General features: G+C 37.9%; 2 protein-coding genes across 2 annotated transcripts; both read left to right on the top strand.

Moving 5' to 3' along the window:
- Positions 1-906, top strand: LOC109004818. The gene has a single exon (XM_018983518.2). It carries the CDS (start codon positions 1-3, stop codon positions 904-906), a length of 906 nt encoding a protein of 301 aa, XP_018839063.2.
- Positions 907-4,472: 3,566 nt separating this feature from the next.
- Positions 4,473-9,056, top strand: LOC109004819. The gene is made up of 4 exons (XM_018983519.2): positions 4,473-5,966; positions 6,573-6,761; positions 7,964-8,052; positions 8,918-9,056. Exons 1-4 carry the CDS (start codon positions 4,473-4,475, stop codon positions 9,054-9,056), a joined length of 1,911 nt encoding a protein of 636 aa, XP_018839064.2.
- The last annotated feature ends 3,397 nt before the right edge of the window (positions 9,057-12,453 follow it).

Raw genomic sequence — 12,453 nt, 5'->3', positions numbered from 1 at the left:
ATGAATCCCTCCAATTCAAACTTGGAGAAACTCATCACCCAGGTAGAAGCCCTCTCTTGGAATGACCTAAATCTGGAACCGGAACCAGAGGTGGCGAAGAACTTCTCTGAACTGGCACTAGTTGGCAAGCTTGTCTCCATGAAAGCCCTTAACAGACAAACGTTCCATGCAACCATTAGAGCTAGCTGGAGCTTCGTGCCACACCTTTCCATTGAAGATGTAGGGGAAAACACATTTCTTTTCACCTTTGCCTCTCATCAGGAAAAACACCGAGTGCTGGACAATAGGCCCTGGAATTTCAAGGGCTTTCACATGGTTCTAAGGCAGTGGCCCCCAGGATTAAGCATCCATGATATTCCCCTTCATATGTCCATTTTCTGGATACAGGTCCACGGGTTACCATTAGAAATGTTGACTAAACCAAATGCGGCAAAAATTGGTCAAGTCCTTGGTAATCTTCTAGAAGTAGACTTTGCATCCATCTTTGGTGTCACGATCAGACGTTACCTCCGAATAAAGGTGGAAATCAACATCAACAACCCATTATCAGAAGGATTTGAACTTCTCTGTCCCAATGGAATCTCTCACAGGATCTATTTTAAATACGAGCGTCTCTCGGAGTTCTGCTACACTTGTGGAAAGCTCGGTCATATTCAGCAAGCTTGCCCCACTTACGTCAAGCACAACACTGGTTCATTGTATGGGCCATGGATGCGTGCCCCCTCAGCAAATAATCGTCGAGGGAATCCTTTTGATCTTCCTCGAAATGCATATGAGCTGCCGCCGCATGCAAGCATAACATGTGAGCAAATGATGCGAGTTACCAACCCCACCTCCATGCATGAAAAGAGAGTCTGTGATGAACCCCTGCCCATTACTAGAACACTCAAGGACATTGCTTACTAGGTAAAAGGCAAAGGAAAGATGTTCTCTGCATCCAACAGTCATCAAACTGGAGAAAGTGAAGATGATGCTTCTGGCCGCCATCTCCAAGAAGGAACAGTTCCACTTACAGCAAGTCAACAGTTCATACAAAGTCAACACTCCAACAGTAAGTTCCCCTATGCAGGAAGCTTGTCGTTTACTGAGGATAAACATACAGAAGAATTAAATGCAGAACAAGACATACATGCCACGGAATTAAATGCTACCTATAGATTATCCTCTGCTTTCGGCAATGCAACCCAACAGTTCCACGTCTTGAGTTCAGAGGTGACCTCATCTGTGCCACGTTCACCATCAGTTTTAATGCAGCACTCATTTGTCCCCCCCAAGTATATCCCCGAAATGGAAGACCTTTAGCCATCCAATATATCTCAGAAGGGACAAAAGTCGTCAGTTTTCAAAAGAATTCTCAAGCAATTTGAAGATCTGCAGGGGCCCATTCATGCATCAAGCCCAGCGCTCTCTTTACTTGTCAGCCCAACGGGAAAAGCATGTCTAGCCCTGAAGACATCGGCCTCTGAGACTCTAATTTATTTAGACAAGCCTCTTAAGCCTGTCCCCAAAAAGCCCATAGAGGCCTTATGGCCGGTTGCTATGCTTCATGCGCTGGAGCAGGAAAACCACCTTCAACTTTCATTAGCTCCTCGACAAGAAGTAGAGACCATTACCCTACCCTTTGAATCCCAATCTTCCATCACATCGAAGCACGTGGGTAAGAAGCGGTTGCTGGAAATCCCAAATAGTGCTATTCCTCCAAAGAAACGAGCAAACCTTGTCATTAGTGATTCCACGCAGACAATTGTTGCTGATAAAGCTGCTGTTAATGAAGTTGTTACCGTGCAACCTAGAGAAGACCCGATTCCAGATGAAGACATGTCGCTCAATGCATATATTCAGAAGATTAAGAAGGAGAACACGGAAAAAAAGGGGAAGCAACAAACTCGCAATCTAGGCAGATTCCACCCATACTCAAGGAATGAGGGCTTCGGCAAAGGGGGTAACATCTCTCAACCCTCCTCAACTTTTATTACTCCCAATATCCAATTGGCCAAGGCGGCAAGGCCTTATCTGCCCCAAGATGATATATGAAGATCTTCTCAGGGAATTGCAGAGGTCTGGCCCGACCTACTGCAAAACAAAGCCTGAGGGCCCATATTAGGTCTCACCAACCTGATGTGGTCTTCTTATTGGAGACTTTTTTGCAGGAAAAAAATACCACTGGTGTTGTAAATACTTTTGGTTTCTCTTTATCTATAAGTGTGCCTTGTGTAGGAAAAAAGGGTGGCATTTTGTTAATGTGGCGCCCTGGTGTGGATATGGAACCAATCTTTGTCTCTAGTAATGTTATCGTTGTACTAGTGTACTCTGATCCTGTATATATGCTATGGCTCCTGTTATTAGTCTATTGTCCTGTGCAATATTTGCAAAAGCTAACCTTTTGGAATATACTTACTTCTATAGTCAATAGTTACTTGGGTCCTATATTGGGTTTAGGAGATTTTAATACTCTTCTGAGCCAACAAGAAAAGTTGGGTGGAAGGCCTTTTGCTTCTTCATCTTCACCCTCTGGCCTTCAAAAGTTTATGAATCTCAATGGGTTTGCAGATCTAGGCTACTGTGGGCCTAAATTTACATGGTCTAATAATAGGCAGGGCAGAAGTCGAATTAAGGAGAGGCTGGACCGTGCCATTTCAAACTCACATTGGACTTTGCTCAATCCTGACTCCAGACTCTTCCATCTTCCCATACATAACTCTGATCACTCGCCCATTTTATTATTTACTCAAGGAAATACCAAAGTCAAAAGGCCCTTCAAGTTTGAGGAGTTTTGGTCCGGAGATGAATCATGTGCCTCAGTAATTAAGGCAGCCTGGTCTGTTGCAGTATATGGCACTCCCTTCTTCATACTAGCTCAAAAGCTCAAAACAGTGAAAAGAGCTATTAAAGATTAGAATGCTAGGCATTTTGGTCACATTCAAACTAGCATCAAGAATCTCACTGACCTGCTTAGTCAAATACAACAGCAAGATGGTCAATTGCAAGATCTTCCAACTAATTCACTTCCTCAAGAGGGATCTATCAAAGACTGTCTTAATGAATATCTTCGAAGAGAGGAGCTCTTGTGGAAACAAAAATCAAGAATCCAATGGTTGACAACTACTAACTTGAACACCAGATTTTTTCACATGTCGACTACTATTAAACGCTGGAAAAATGAGATCCACTGCTTGAAGAATGACTCCAACCAATGGGACTCCAATCCTCAGAATATTCAGTCCATGTTTCTCAATCATTTCCACAAAATATTTCAGTCCTCTAATCCAATTTTTCCAGCAAACCTCGAAAACTTCTTCCCAACAATTATAACAGACTAGGAAAATGAACTTCTTTGTCAAATTCCATCAGAAGTGGAAATTCTGAGCACCATCAAGCAAATACCTTCTTCAAAGGCCCATGGTCCAGATGGGTTCACGGGGTTTTTCTACAAAACATACTGGGAAATTGTCAGAACTGACTTGATTCAAGCCATACAGAGTTTCTTCATACATGGAAAGTTGCTTAAAGAGATGAATCATACACATATTGTCCTTATTCCCAAGAATAGCTCTCCTAACACAGTTCATCAATACAGACCCATTAGCCTTTCGAATGTAAGCTATAAAATCATAGCCAAGCTTCTGGCTAATAGGCTAAAGGGGGTCATGCACAAGTTTATTTCTCCAAACCAATCAGCTTTTCTCCCAGGGAAAGTAATTCAAGAAAATATCATCCTCGCTCAAGAAGTTTTCCATGTTATGAGGAGAAAGCAAGGGAGACAAGGTCTTATGGCAATCAAAATAGATATGGAAAAAGCATTCGATTTTATGGAGTGGCCTTTCATCCTTAATATCTTCAAATGTTTGGGTTTCAATAGTATTTGGATTCAATGGATCAAGGAGTGTATTACCACAACCTCATATTCAGTAGTCATCAATGGAAGCCCCCATGGATTTTTTCATCCTTCAAGAGGCCTCAGGCAAGGGGACCCTCTCTCCCATTTTCTCTTTATATTAGGCTCAGAAGCTCTCTCTAGGTTGTTACTAAGGCAGGAACAAACTGAGTCTATTAAAGGTGTCAGTATCAGTAGGAATGGACCATCTCTCTCGCATTTGTTATTTGCTGACGATCTAATCCTTTTTGGTTCTGCCAACTGTAACACTGCCTCAGCTTATGACAGAACACTAAATACCTATTCTCAGTGGTCGGGACAAAAAATCAATAACTCCAAGTCTTCCATTTAGTTCAGCAACAACAGTAGACAAGCAACCAAAACAGATATCAGGAATATCCTTCATTTCAAGCTCTCCTCTTCAAAGATTAAATATCTAGGAGTGCCTCTCAACTCTGGTAGTCCAATGAAATCACACCTTAATGATATCTTGACCAAAATTCAAGAAAAACTCGCAGGATGGAAATCAAAACTTCTTTCTCAAGCTGGGAGGATCACGCTTATCAGAACTGTCGCAAGCACAATACCTTCTTATACTATGGCTACAACTCTTATACCTGTAAACATGGCAAAAAAACTTGATCGTGCTTTGATGAGGTTTTGGTGGGGCTTTGAAACTCACCAACAACATAAATATACTCCCAAGGCGTGGTCCTCTATTTGCATGCCCAAATCTTTGGGTGGCTTAGGAATCAGGCTTACATCCCACTTCAACAAAGCCCTCCTGGGCAAATTAGTCTGGCATCTTATTAGTAATGAATCAAGTGCATGGAAAACAGCTATTTTGAACAAATATATGCCAAATAGCGATTGGGTGACTGTTAAGGCCAAAGACTCAGATTCAAGATTTTGGAAATTCATGATAAAGCAAAAGGATTTCATCTTGTCCAGTGTACTCATTCAAATTAATAATGGCACTGCTACGCATGTGTGGTCGGATCCTTGGCTCCCTTCTCTACACCCCCTGATTCCTACACCACAAAGTCCAGGTATATACCATTATCCAGATCTTAGAGTTGCTGAATTAACACTTGAAAATCCTAGAAGATGGAACATGCTTCTTTTGAACACTTTGTTCTCTCCTGCAACAATTGCTGCAATACAAAGCATTCATCTTTCTCAATATCAATTCCATAATATCAATGATCTGCCCAAATGGAAACATCACTCTTCAGGCAATTACAGTGTAAAGTCTGCTTATGCAGCTTTAGTTCTTAACACAAATACAATTGCACCTGATATCATTTGGAAGAAATTGTGGGATGTCAAATTACAAGATCGATTGAAGCTTTTCCTATGGAAAGTTTATAATGAAATTCTTCCCACTCAACTCTCTCTTAGTCACTGCCTCCCACTCACAGAAAATCAGGTTCTCTGTTCTCTTTGTCATATGGAAAATGAAAATCTGGATCATCTCTTTCTCAATTGCATTTTCTCTAGATTTTTGTGGAGAAATGCTCCATGGCCACTAGATATAACTTGCTTCACACAAGCTGGTATAAGGAACTGGGTTAATATTATCCTAAATCCATCAGACAAACTACAGATTTCTGCTTCTGAAGTTCATAACTTTCAGCTTTTCTCCACATTAGCTATGGATACTTTATGGTTTATACGGAATCAGACCACACATAATATTGCAAACCATACAATCCACTACTTCATAACAAAAACGCAGGAACTATACAGAGAACATGCCAAGGCTTGGGAGATGGAACCAATCGAATCACAGCATAGTTGGAGACCCCCTGAATCCGAGGATACCTTCTCCATCACCTTTGATGTGGCAGTTAGAAACAATAGCAGCACCTCACTGGCAGTATGCAGAAATAACCAGGGCACCTTCCAATTTGTTGTTGCACAAAACAATCGGCATGTTGATCCAAACCTCGGGGAAGCAACGGCTGCCTTCATAGGTGTCCAAGAGGCATATACAAGACAGATTGCTAAAGTTGTTCTTCAAGGAGACTCTCTAAATACCATTCGATCCATCAATAATCCTCATAAGGCCATCAATTGGGAAATAGAAGGGGTAGCTCGAGACACAAGGTTTTTGCTCCAAGACTTTCAAGCATGGCAAGTTGAAAAAATACATCGATCACAGAATCGATGCGCACATTCCATTGCGCAATGGGCTCATTCCAACTTAGAGTTTGAAAACATCCCACTTATTAAAATACCTACCTGTTTGGTGGAATTTCCAAGTGGGAAAGACCCACCGTCTGTAACATATTAGTTTTCAACTCTTCTTATGTTTCTGTACTTCATGTTTTTGTACTTTATGTTTCTGGACTACTTTAGTGCTGTAAGGAACCTTTTAAGTTTATGGAATGAATCAACTACTTGCTGAGAAAAAAAAAAAGGGATACCAAAAGAGAGACCTCCAAACAACTCACACAACACCAAAAGCGATGGCATTTTTGGTAAAAGGACACACCTGACAACTCCTCAGACAATAGGGTAGCGATACCAATAATTACAAAAAAAAGGAAAAATTTGCTGCAGAACACTACGAAAACCATTAAAGACCTCAAGGGTAAATCCATCCATTCTATTACATGAATTACTACTAAGTAGGGTATATCCTCATTTTTTTTGGAAGTATAGATATATCAAGATGCTCTCATGTGTGTTTCAGGTTGACATGGTCATAATACTAGTGACAACAGGGCAAATGGGTGTTTTGCCCAGACATGTACCTATAATTGCAGAGCTAAAGCCTAGAATCCTATCAGTGCACGAAGGAATTGATGTGACAATGTATTTACTAAGCAGAGAGTTTGCTTTTATCCATGTTAAATCTGTTGTTGATATAGTCACTATAGAGGTTGTTCCAATTGATTTTATCTACCCAAGCTTGGCCTAAAAAGGCCCTATTGAGTTGAGTTTACCCAGACGCTCAGTTTAACCACAACTGACTTGGAGAAAGCTGAAGCCAAATTGGTATTGACATTCACAGTGCTCTGAACTCTGCTCTCTCAGGCTAATGGTTATCGACATTCCACTTTAAGTTTTTTTTCTTCACTTTACCAGTTTTGCTTCAGCGACTCTGTTCTTCACCTAATAATACTAGATCTATCGTTAAGGAGTGAAATAAAGATTTTTCAGAAGGAATCCATGCTTTTATTTGGTCAAGATGCCTCTCTCCTTTTCTTTTCCTCAAACAAAAAATATATATAAATAAAGCAGAGTAGCTAATAAAGAGTACAAAACAAAGAGCTAAAGGGGATCAAATCCAGTATGAGTCAAATATAGAGTCATGTGTGACTGGGTCTTGGGTAATGATGTTACATCGAAGTGAGTTAGCAACCTTTGAGCAAGCTCATGTGCCTTATGGTTGACACTCTAGGGAACATATACAGATCTCCAATCCTTGAGATGCTTGATATGTTGTCTACAATCCTTAATGATTGTTAGGATGGACCAGTTGACTTCTTCAAATCAGTCGCTAAGAGCTTTATGAACCAATAGGGAGTCTCCTTTTAGAATAATGAAATGGCCTTTGAGCACCAGAGCCTTTTTGATAGCTAATATTGCTGCTTGTGCATCTCCATAAAGGGGGGCGGATGCTTGGATGCTTTTGGCCCAGGACTTCAGAGAATATCCTCTAGAGTTGCTGCAAATACATGTTATGATGGTTAAGCTTTCTCGAATAGTAGCATAGTTAATCTTCATAAAACCCGAGGGGGGGTCCATTGTGTTTATTGGAGAATTTTGGGTTTTTGCAACCAGGCTAGGGTATGTTATTTGAAATATCAACAGTAGAAGGAATAGTTTGCCCTTGGTTGGTTTTATTTTGGAACATCCAAATTTGATCCATGGCTACAGATGCAAAGATTTGGAACTGATGGATCAAATCAGGGGGGAGCTTTAGAGTGGGATTGGGAGAGATGATAATATCCAAGTTTTGAATAAATTGTATAGAGAAAGGTTCAATATTGATTGGCCATGGGGATTGGCGCCAATAACACAACAGTAATGGCAATTTAGAAAATTTTGTTCCAAGGTGTCTTGGGAGGTATGTCACAGGGGACACAAGATGTCAGAAGTAGGTGGGAGTTGGAGGCGAGAGGCTATGTTGCTTTTTGTACGAAGGGAGTTCCAGTTGATTTCCCAAAGTAAGAGTTTGAGGTGAGTTTGAAGTTTGAGTTTCCAAAGTTTTTCCAGTGAGTTGTGTGGTTATCTAAGGTTTGAAGAGGGATTGTATGATTGGTGATGAGGTTGTAGGTGGATTTGATAGAAAACTTACCAGAGAGGGATGGGGCCCAAATGAGTTCATCATTGATGTCATGTTGAGGAAGATGAATCTTGAGAATTAAGTTTACATCTATCCGATTGCTTTAGATTGTTTTGAAGGAAGGTAGATACTATGGTTGAGGTGTTTGGGTTGGGATTGAGAGAGTTGGGAGGGAATTGGGAGATCCAATTGTCGATTAAAGCTTTAATAGAACGGCCATTCTTAACAATGTAGTGGGCTCCCTAAAAGATAATGGGCTTGGTTAGGCTTGACTTTGGATTCTAGGAAGTGTTCATTTTTTATTTATTCGGCTTTGATATTTGTAGCCCAAAGTTTATTGCTACCTACATTGAGCTGCCAACTAAGTTTTGATAGGAGAGAGATTCAGGTTTTGCATCTTTTGAATACCTAGACCGTCCATTGGTTTTGAATAATAGATAAGAGTCCCAACTTTTTAAGAAAGGGTTCTTTTCATGGTCTAATTTGTAACCCCACGAGAATCTCATAAGAATATTATCTAAATCATTGCAAAAGCTCTTTGAGTGAAGACAAGAGGACATACGGTAGGAAGGAATGGTTGAGGCTACCAAGGTGATGAGTGTGGTTCTAGCAACTTGGGAAAGTAGTTTTGCTTGCCAACTTTCAAGTTTTGAAGTGATGAGATTTTTGATAGCTTTGAAAGCTTCATCTTTGTTTCGTGCAAGGATGAGGGGTAATCAAAGATTTTTTTTTTTTTTTTTTTTCAGATGCAATGTGTTGAGGAGGGACAAGGCTGTCTGGGGGAGCGTTGTTGCTGATGAAGGCAGTGGATTTGCTATTGTTGATGCTTTGAAGGACTTCATCCATGGCCCTAATTCTCTATCCATTGCTGAGAATGGCTCTTAATATCATACATGTGTTTCGGGGAGGCGCTAGAGAAGGAGAGTCACTTCAAAATTTTAGCTCTTTAAGGAGTTTTTACTAAGATGCCTTGGAATATAACTCACTACCTTGCTTTTGAAAAGTTCATGTCATTTTAAGTTATTTGGTTTAGATACCACATAGACTGGAAAGTAATGTATTTTGTTGTGCAGATTCCGAAGTCATGTAATTTTACTGCTAATTACCAATGTAGGAGATTCAGCAACATTTTATTTCCTTCTCCATTTCCAGCATGGCATATATATTTCAACGCCAACAAGGACAATAGAAATTAGGTTATGCGAGTAAATTTGCAAGTATCCTACTATTAGGTTATGCCAACAAAGACAAATTAGAAATGTGTTGGGTTTGTAAAAATAGGCTAATAAATAATAGCTTTTCTTAATTTGCAATAATTCCTTTGAGGAAAACCCATAAAACTCAAAAACTTAGGATGAACGATCAAGATGACAAAAATGTCAAATACTTGCATTAGTCTAGAAAATGGGCATTAGTGCTGAGCCAAAATCTGAAAATCTAACTCCGAATCGAATTATGCTCCGACTCGAATTTGTTTTTTAATTTTTCAGTCAGAGTTGTAGACTTGTTGTAGGTATCGCTGGACTAACTCCAACTCCGATCCAATCCAACTTCGACTCCAACTTTGACCTTTGAACATGACTCTGACTTTGAATCCGACTCTGATATTGTACATATGTTATAATAATATTTATTTATTTATATATATATCATATATACTAATATATTTATATAACTAGAACTTATATAGTTAAATTCAAAATATACTAGTATGAGCTTATTATTATAAAATAATATACTTATACCATAATGTAAATAAACTAATAATAGTTTAGTATATATAAACATCATAGTGTTACTACTATACATAATCAAATATAGAAATAAGTTAGACACTAATATTGAAATAAGCCTAGTATAATAAGTTAATTACATAAAATACAAATTTAACAAAATATAATAACATGTAATTAGACAGTAGAAAATCTAGTATATGATTAAGTTAGAAATAAGTTAGACATTAATATAATAACATGTAATACTAATGTATAATAACATGTAATTAGACATTACAAATAAGTCTCGTGTAGAAAAAAATTATAAATAAGTTAGACACTAGTATAATATAATAACATGTAATATTATAATATAATAACATGTAATTAGACACTATAATATAAGTCTAAGTATAGAAATAAGTTAGACACTAGTATAGGCATAAGTCTAACATAATAAGTTAATAACACATAATATTATAGTATAATAACATGTAATTAGACATTGAAATATGTAATACTATAGTATGATAAAATGTAATTAGACACTTTAATATAAATCTAGTATAAAAATAAGTTAGATAATTAGTATAGAAGTAAATTAGCAATGAATGATTTATTTTTAGTCGTTAATTTTTAAAAAAACTAAAATTTGAAAGCTAACAAAAACTTCTTTTTAAAAAATGGGCTAAATATGAAACTAAAAAAGGAAGCTCCAATTTGACTCCGCTCCGACAAGTAGGAGTCGGAGTCAGATATAGGAAAATCCAACTCCAACTATGTCTGTGCTCACCAGGCACTACACAATGAGAAAATTTCACAAAACTTAAATATGAGTTTTATTTGCCCGACCTCTGCGGTAGATTTTGGAAAGATGAATGTAAGCCCTAGCACACTTGATGTCCAACACATCATATCAAGACTCGGAAAAAAGGATTAGATTCAGGCCAATTCAAATTGAATCGATCAGAAATTGAACAAGTTTTAGTGAACTTTTAAAATCGTTCACTGAACCACTTCAATTGGTCGATTTAGGCCGATTCAAACCGATTACAACCAATTGAGGCGATTTCAACCAATTCAAAACTATATATATTTTTTAAGTTGTCTGACAACTTAAAAAATAAACGGACCTAGTTTGCTTTCAAGACTAAAACCTAAAACTTTAAAAATTTTGAAAACCTCATATCTCATCTTTACAATTTTTCCAAATTCTCATACAAAATAAAATAAACAATTCAACTTTTTCAAATCTCAAAACAAAAATAATATTAAAAAATATATCATAACAATATTTTATTTAATTTTTTAACTTTAATCTCAACTCATCTCATCTAATCTCTAAAAACAAACGAAGTTTTCTTTTTAATTTCTTGTACAACAATATGATATATATTAACTATTTTATTATTATATTTAATAAGAATCACAGAAAAATTGAAAGATAAAACATGTAGTTCTTTATTTTCAACCATACTCAATCATTATAAATACTATGTAATAATTGGTAGATTTAAAATTATCAAGTTCCTCAAAAAGTTAAAACCATCTTATTTCAGTTCAATATTTGAGAGGAAACTTAAACATGACTCGGTTGAATTGTTTTTGGAATCTGCAATGTTTTTTTTCTCTCTATAATTTTTTTTTTAAATCTCAATTATTAATTCATAACTCGGATCATGTAATTCCAAGATGCAAAATATTATCATGCATCATTGGGTTAAGAACAAACCATGTTCAACCATAAACAGTATGCAAGTCAGGACTTGTTTTGTGAGCTTGCTCTACATACCACACGTCTACAACGTTCAAGCTTGAACTTGTTATTAACCAAGCCTCAAAGACGTTTTCACTTGATCGTTCAGAACGTACCAGAAAGTTCTACGTTTATTTATAGCCCAAACGATGCATTGTGATTTGCTCTAGAAGGGAAAATATCATATATATACATATATATATATATATATATATATACATACTAGCAGTATATAACGTGCAACGCACGTTTGTCCATTTGTCTAATTAAAAATGATGTGTTTAAAAAAATAATATGATATGTAAAAATAATATATTTTTTTAAAGAAAATTAATTAGTTAATAATTTAATGTTATTAATAACAAATAATTAAATATTTTTCAACATATATTATTTTTTTTAATGAATTTATAATGATTTTTTTTTTTTCCTCATGTTGTCTCTCTGTGGCCCGATTCTTCCTCACGGTCAGTTTTGCTTTAGCCCAGCACGGCGCCGCCGTGCGCCGGCCAGTCTCACCACCACCACCGGGGAGCCCCTCTCACGCCGACGACCACCCGAGGCACCATGGATGTCCCCCATGCGCAGCCCTAGGTCTCTCCCGCGGAAACCCATCCGAAATGGGTTTTTCCCATTTCTCTCAACCGGCGCCGCCGTACGCGGCCACCTACCGTCACGACCACCACAGGCGACTCCTCACGCCGGCGACCAACCCAACTACCACCGATGCCCCCACGCGCAGCCCTATATGTCCCCCGCAGAAACCCATCCGAAATGGGTTTCTCTCATTTCTCTCAACCAGCGCCGCCGT

Source organism: Juglans regia, chromosome 2 (genome assembly GCF_001411555.2).
Source record: "Juglans regia cultivar Chandler chromosome 2, Walnut 2.0, whole genome shotgun sequence".
In the NCBI taxonomy this organism is placed as follows: domain Eukaryota; kingdom Viridiplantae; phylum Streptophyta; class Magnoliopsida; order Fagales; family Juglandaceae; genus Juglans; species Juglans regia.
The sequence above is the reverse complement of the archived record's forward strand: the minus strand, read 5'-3'. Positions and strand labels throughout refer to the sequence as shown.

Excerpts from the sequence above, each read along its gene's own strand:
- LOC109004818 (XM_018983518.2), top strand. The coding sequence starts at position 1 with ATGAATCCCTCCAATTCAAACTTGGAGAAACTCATCACCCAGGTAGAA.
- LOC109004819 (XM_018983519.2), top strand. The coding sequence starts at position 4,473 with ATGGCTACAACTCTTATACCTGTAAACATGGCAAAAAAACTTGATCGT. Across the intron at positions 5,967-6,572 it reads TCAATTGGGAAATAGAAGGG|GTTGACATGGTCATAATACT; the intron begins GTAGCTCGAGAC and ends TGTGTGTTTCAG. Across the intron at positions 6,762-7,963 it reads TTGATATAGTCACTATAGAG|GGGACACAAGATGTCAGAAG; the intron begins GTTGTTCCAATT and ends GGTATGTCACAG.